The sequence below is a fragment of the Aythya fuligula genome, chromosome 3, assembly GCF_009819795.1.
Source record: "Aythya fuligula isolate bAytFul2 chromosome 3, bAytFul2.pri, whole genome shotgun sequence".
In the NCBI taxonomy this organism is placed as follows: Eukaryota; Metazoa; Chordata; class Aves; order Anseriformes; family Anatidae; genus Aythya; species Aythya fuligula.
In genome coordinates this window covers 103,877,294-103,884,883 of record NC_045561.1, presented here as the reverse complement: position 1 = coordinate 103,884,883, position 7,590 = coordinate 103,877,294, and the positions used below count along the sequence as shown (strand labels likewise).

The window sequence follows — 7,590 nt, the reverse complement described above, 5'->3', positions numbered from 1 at the left end:
GTCAAAACAGCCAGGGATGCTCAACTGAGCAGATGTGCATGTCCGCTTTAGGATGCGATGAGTCACCCCCTAGATCTCTTTGGAGGCTTGAGTATTTCGCTGCTCATTACAGTAGGACCTTAAACACCTGGTATATGTGAAGATCCCCTCTTTTAAGACACCTATATTTATGTATCTAAATTAGTCAGCTAAATTAATCCAGAGATGCATATTTATTTCCTCTGAATATAGGAAAAGTTTATTAGCTTAAACTAGATGCCTGATACATGGATAGCCAGTATGGTGATGTGAACCCCACACTCCGTGCTTGCCACGTACTTTCCAGTTTAACTTAGCTGTCACAGAAGAAAATCACAAAAATCAGAGAAGGAAATCACAGAATGTTTGAGGCTGGAAGGCCTTACTTAGGAAGTAAGAACCTTATTATTCCATTCTCTAGTGAAAATAGGGTGGAAATACTGTCTCCCACCAGAGAACAGCTCCAGCACAGTTCTGCCATCTTGAATTTCTCACCATGTACTGCATTCACCCCTCATGGATCTGACCCACAGTGACTATTTTTGTCTGGATGTTAAAAACGTGATGGAATGCCAAAGAAGGTCAGTTTTCTCAGGGGCTGGCAGATGAGATTGGTTGGACCTCCATGACTCTGCAGTCTGCTGTTTACAAACAAGCAGTCCGAGTGGCAACGTGCCTTCTCCAAACCCCACATGTCCTTGCAAAATCGTGCCAGTGTTTCTTTGCATGCAGTCTTCAGCAATACTTCTCTGATGCTTCAGCTGAGCTCTTTCCATGTCATAATTATTTTGACAATATCCTTTATAGTAACTTAGTCTCGAGTCTCATTTAGATTTGTCTATCATTTCCAGGCATGTTTGGCTTATTAGTTTATAATGGGTTGGTTGTGTCCTTTCAGTACCAGAAGAAAATACTAATATGACCAGAAAGCAGAGGGAAGGCAGAGAAGGAACATAAAAGACAGAAACTGAGTGACTTAAAGAGAGCTATGGAGATCTCTTCATCCCTTCTCAGAAAAATGAAGTCAGGAGTAATGTGATAAAATTGAGAGCCAGAATATTGGAAGCTGATTAGAGGTTTTTGTTTGTTTGTTTATGTTTTGTTTGTTTTTGTTTGTTTGTTTGTTTTTCCTACAATATACAATTGCCCAAAAAATGTTCTTCGCATGTTTTTCCATTTTATTTCTGTACATTTCTGGTCCTCAAGGCAGAGGTTGTTTTCTATCCTTTTGGAAAGTAGATTGCATCCTGCATGCACCTTTAGAAACATATAATGGGAAAAAGAGGGCTAGTTTGGTTTAAATACCCATACATTTTGTAAAACATTATGTGTGGTTCAGGAAAAGAATCATCAATAATAATTAAGAAGGTGCTTTATCAGCAAACAGGAGAAAAAATGGTAATGACATCTTTACAAGTGCATAGTGCTGATGGATGTGAGAGATGGTGCACACTGCTGTATAAATGATCCCGACTTTTTTGCTTCTTGTCCCTGTTCACTGGCAGAACAGCCAGGGGCATACCAAAGAAAAAGGAAAGAAAAACCCGCTTAGAAATGATCCTCTGGAGTCATCAACCATCCACTTCATTAAAGAATAACTTGCCTGGGAGTACAAAGCATTCCTGCTCCGTGTGGCATTACTGCAGATACTAATGGAGTCACAAGCTATCTATCCCTTTTCCAGCATGGGGTTGTTGCTTTTTTTTCTGGGCAGTGGCTTTGTGCTTTAAAAAAATGAAACTCTTGACTGATTGCTGAAAACATTGCAGAAGACTAGATTTTGTGCTCCCTTCTGTAGGGAATTATGTATTTTCCTCTGTATTTTCTGCACCAGCTATTGAACTCCTGGGCAGAAAAACACAAACATTTGCAAGGATGCTTATTGCTGATCTATTCCCAGAATGGGAGAGAGGGCATGATACAGAGCCGAGCACTGCATCCATGCTTTGACTCCTAGCCCAAGGATGTGCACCAGCAAAAGCTGTATTTTTTTGCTGTGCACTATATTTATTCCCAATGCCTCCTGTAAAAGGAGGGATTAGGATTTCGTGCATGGAGGTGAAGGAGAATAGCTCTGGGGCCAAAGAGTTGATGGTTTTTGCTCCTGCTTCATGCTGTGCCTGAAGCCTGAATCCAGATTACTGTGATGGGTTTGCCGTTGCTGGATACTGTGAACATGCAGGGTCTCAGCCCTGACTGCTTTTAGCAGCCATGTTTAAGCAATTACAATATTAAGAGGAAACTATTTATCCCAATAAATTAAAGGTTTAATATATGCACATATGAATCAGTGACACTGGATGTCACGTTGTCAGTACCTTTTTACTTCAGTTGGAAAATGATTGATTGCAATAACCCAGTTGTGGAATTGAATTAATATCCCCCCCAAAAAAACTGATACACTCAGGAAATTGTAACCATGAGACTTTTGAAAATGGAATAAATAGAACTAAAGGAAAATATCAATTTTTGGAGGCAGGGACAAGCCTATGAGTTGACCTGAGCTAACTGAATTATAGATATATATGAACTATAGATATATATATACATTTGCATATTGCTATGGATGGAAAGCAAATCACCTGTGAGTATAAAACACTTTCTTATCTATCTCCAGTATGATGATGGGAAGAACGATGATAATGACAAAAAGGGATGATGAAATTGAATGCCCAGAGTAAATATAAGTGTAATTAATATACAATGGTAAAATACAGTCATATTTTATATCACATTCTGAATGAAAATAATACTATAAAAAAACACATAGGTTTATTTTGGAAAGGTAATTAAAACCTTAATTAAAAATTATTATTAAAAACATGTATACCATGTCCTAAGAAATTAAGCAAAAAAATTAAAAGCTGTTTAAATGCTCAAATGTCTTGAGTTGTTTTCATTTCCTTATTTTGTGATTAAGCAAATCACAAATAATCATCACCTCACTGCTAACATAGATCAGAGACAATATCTGTCATGTATTGGATGCATCATGCATACATGTTGCATCGACTGACAACCAACTGCACACTAACAACCTAGAGAAAGAAAACCTTGTCTTTAGCAGTGATGCTAGGAAAGGCTTCTGCAAGCAAACTATCAGTGATCTACCTTACAGCAATCAATATTTCTATATTTAGATCTCTGAATCAATTTAATTTGTGCATTTGTTTAGCAAATCGATACAATATAAATCCAATATAATTTAAATCATAACGAAAAGTTCAGCACCGGAGATAGTAGCCTAATCTTTAGGATGTATATAAAAATAGCTCCGTTCATCTGAAAATATGAATGGAATATGTGGAACGAGTGGTCTTATCAGAACCTGAACTCTTCTGTCTTCAAATGGGTCAAACATCAACAGTGTGGTTTCCTAGAGTTACTAGGATGTTGCTTCCTATTATGTTCTATTTTGGTATTACTGAAGATGTGTTTTGGCTGCACAAGATACAACAAAGACATAGGTCTGCTCCAGAAAGCTTCCGATGTCTTTTCAAAGACAAAAATGCATGGGGAAGATATGATTTCCTCAACTTGATAAATGAGGAAGACAGCTTGATTTTTATTAAATCACTTCTTGTGGTGAAACAATAACTTGCTGATCAGACCCCTCCTGATCTCCGCCTGTGGGACCACCACAGCCTGGTCTCTGGAGTAGTCTTATGTAGTGTCACACCAATATCAGTCTGTTGCAGAGAGGGTTACCCATTTTCTCCAAATCCAACAAATGTCATGTATGGCAATGTTTTCCCTCATTTCTGTACCAGGGCAGTAGGAATGCTGCAAACTATACTAAATCCTGCATCACAAAGATATTCTACTTTCCGTGATGCATTGCAAAGGAGAACGATATTGGACTCCTAACTGTGCTTCTCCTGGAGATGGTTGAGAGCTAGCACTGGACTGAGCATCTCTGCTGGGGGTGAGGGGTTGGATGCTGACCTGTATTTCATGCTTCCCGTGCATGGCAAAGAGGAGACCTACCCCAGCAGCAGGTTGACAGAACTAGTCCTAGAAACCCCCAAGTGATGATATCTTCTCCTAAAGGTACCTCCATTTACTCTACAGAGAACTCAGAGTCTACCTGAGCACGCCCCCGGAGCTTCAGAAGGGCAAAGGTGGGTTGGAGAAATCCCACCTCCAGCTTCACCAGCAAACCTGAACAACATTCAGAGTTCACACAAATGGTGAGACCAGGTAAATGCCACTCCTTGGAGCAATGTGAACTTGTGACTAGGAAAAACTTTTAGAACCAAAAACATTGCTAAAACCTTTGCACCTGCCCCCCACGTGCAGAGAAGCAAGGTTCATGTCGTTGCCACCAGGACTGGTTTTATTGGAGAGGGGAACACCACGCACAGCAGCAGTTACTTGGCTTTTCCCGTTTCAAAACACATAAAATATAGGACATTCATTTCACAAGCCTGTGCTGTGCCCTCATAAATACTATATTACTTGAAATTTTTAACACTTGCATATGCAAAGGTTGGTTGAAGGAGACAGTCACATGTGGGGCTTGATTATAGTGTTTTATCACTCAGCCGAACATCTAATGTTTAGCACAGTAGTTGGAGTGCTTCTTTTCATGTCATAACAAAGGTTGCCCTCAGATAGTAATTACAGCTTTTCTAATAAAAGGAAAGGCAGTTTGAAACTGCCTCAAAAGTTGAGAAGCTAGAGAGATGTTGAGGGAATCTGGAAACAGCACAGATCCCACGGCCTGCTGCAGCTGAGCAAACCAAAATACCAGGGTAATGGTGAGAAGCTCCTATGACAGTGTTCCCACATCGCCCAACTGAGGAGTGCAGAAAAACATTGCTGCCAGCAGCTGATACCAGAAAACAAGGTCTACGTGACTTCTAATCACAAGGGGACTGTTTTCTTGCAGGTGGGGTTGTTTTCTTCTGGTTGTTTTTCTGAGTGCTTTGACCAATAATCTTGTGTGAAACACTGTCCACCCCTGTTAAGTTCTCTATAAAAGTTGGGCTATTCGGGCAATAAAATGGAGCATGATCTGACTCTACTGTGTGTCTGTCGTGCTTTCGACCGTGCTTCCTGCAACATATGGCGCCCGAACAGGCTGAGACCTGAACAGGACCCGAACGGAACATCGCAGCTTCGCCGGGACAAACATCGCAGCGCAGCGGGACACCAGCGGCGCCGGCACATCCGAACGCAGGTAGACCAGGAGACCAGCGGCGCCGGGACCAGCGGCGCCGCGACCTCGCCGCGCCGTCGGGACTTCGGAGCGCCTATCCGACCGGCGCTTGAGCGGACCGGACACCGGCCCAGAAACACGGTACACAGGACTCACGGTGAGGCGTGGTATTCCCGCTGAGACACGCGGAAAACCGCGGGGAACGGGGTTTTGCGGCGGGACGTGGAATTGCGGAGGGCCGCGGGAAACGGAGTTGCGGCGGGACGTGGAATTTGCGGAGGGCCGCGGGAAATTGACGTGATCACACTGCGGCGCAGGCCGTCCGGAGTCGAGTTGCTACGGGCGATAAGAGGCGTCACCGAGCAACAGCGGGGCGGAGATTGCGTAACCATGGAGGCGGAGGCGGCCGTGAAGCTTCTCTCTAACATTCTCGCTATGAGAGGCGTGGCTTGCAGTACGAAAAAGGTTAAATCATTGGTGAATTGGGCCCAGAATGAGGGCTTTCTGAAGGAGACCCCCCAAAATTTTAGCCCGGATGAGTGGCAACTCATAGGAGACCGTTTATGGCAGACATCTACCAAGAGGGGAAAGTTTGATAAGGATTTATGTAAAACCTGGCGTTTGGTGATTGATGCCCTAAACGGTCTGAAGGCCGACCGCCAGGTTGTCATGGCAGCGACGCAGGCTTTGTCCGTGCAGTCTGGGGCCCCTAAAACATCACGTACGGCATCCGACACCTCGTTATCACAATTGTTTCCGGTGGATCCTATGCTAACCCCGGTTCGAGGCATGACCTCCTCAATAAAGGACTCGGCTGCAGCCATTGCTAAGGGACTGTCCGAGCCCGGGGCGGATGCGGCCTGTAACCTACCCTCTTCGCCGCCTGCGCCGGAAAATCTCGATGCGAGGCCCCCGGCATCCGCGCCGCCTGCGCCGGAAAATCTCGATGCAAGGTCCCCGGCATCCGCGCCGCCGCCAGGGGACCATAAATCCACCCAGGGTGTCTCTCCCCCGCTACCGGCCGCCCCAGCTTCATCAACTCCGATATCAACCAGGTGGTCGGGTATCATACGTAACGCCATCCTCGAGGGAGATTGGCACACCTCCTCCTCCTTGGCATTCCCAGTTATTGTCGACTCTGGACAAGGCACCGGATCCTGGCTGCCACATGATTGGAAGCTTCTACAACAAGCCAGGAAAACAGTAACAGATTATGGATTACACTCTCAGGCAGCACGACAGATAATTCATTGGATCTTCCAGGCAGATTTGATGTGTCCCTTCGACTGCCAAAACATAGCACGTCTGTTGTTAATTCCCTCTCAACTGTTAATTTTTGAGAGAGAATGGCTACACTTGGCACAAATTGAAGCAAGTCGTCCGCGTCAGACGGGGGACCCCCTATATGGCACCACAGTTGAAATGCTGACAGGGACAGGCCCGTACTTCGATCCTCAGCTTCAGCTGCAGTTCCCTGAGATTGTTCATCGGACAGCTGCACAGCTTGCCCTACGAGCTCTTTTTGCCCTCCCTGGAGAAAACAAAGCTCCCCCATTTGCTTCAGTTCACCAGGCCCAAGATGAATCTTATGCCAAGTTCATCGACCGATTATGGACAGCGGTCATGGATCATCCTGACCTAGCACCAGACTTGAAACGGAGCATGTTAAAAATGCTTGCCTTTGACAACGCGAACACAAAAACCCAAAGCATCCTAGCTACGCTACCGAAAAATGCTCCCATCGAAGAAATGTTAGAGAGGGTAGAGCGTGTTGATCAGTCCAAGCAAGCAGCTGTGATGGCTCAAGCTGTTGCATCGGCCCTTGGTGATCCCTTGGCTGCCATAGTGTCCCGACCCAATGGTGGTCCCTCTAGACGCAACTCCCAAGAGCAGTGGCGATGCTATCGATGCGGAAGGCTTGGCCATTTCAGAAGACAGTGTACAGCTACCCCCTGCTGCGACCTATGCCGTTCTAATACACATGCTACATCGATGTGCAAGTATCAGGGAAACTCCAAGAGGAGCGCGATCGGCCGCGCGACGACAACAGTAGCCGCAGCACAGCCAGACGGAGCGGATTTCTCGACGGCAATGCCCCTGCCACCAGAGGAAGCCTCGGGGTGGACCTGGCAACAGCAGTAAGCGTCACGCTTTCCGATAAGTCTGTAGCGGCCATTCCTACGGGGATCCAAGGCCCACTATCAAACACACCATTAGGCGGCTTGCTATTAGGTAGATCCTCTGTAGGCCTTAAAGGATTGATGGTCATTCCGGGGGTTATCGATGCTGACCACGTAGGAGAAATTAAAGTCATGGCATACACGCTCAACCCACCCCTGTTTATTCCGAAAGGTACCAAAATAGCCCAACTTGTTGCACTCCAAAATCATCAACCCTGTGCGGGGGCACAG

General features: G+C 45.3%; 1 protein-coding gene across 1 annotated transcript; it reads left to right on the top strand.

The window, feature by feature from the left end:
* The first annotated feature begins 5,569 nt into the window (after positions 1 to 5,569).
* On the top strand, positions 5,570 to 7,321 carry LOC116487501 (endogenous retrovirus group K member 21 Gag polyprotein-like). Its single transcript, XM_032184495.1, has one exon. It carries the CDS (start codon positions 5,570 to 5,572, stop codon positions 7,319 to 7,321), a length of 1,752 nt encoding a protein of 583 aa, XP_032040386.1.
* Positions 7,322 to 7,590: the final 269 nt, after the last annotated feature.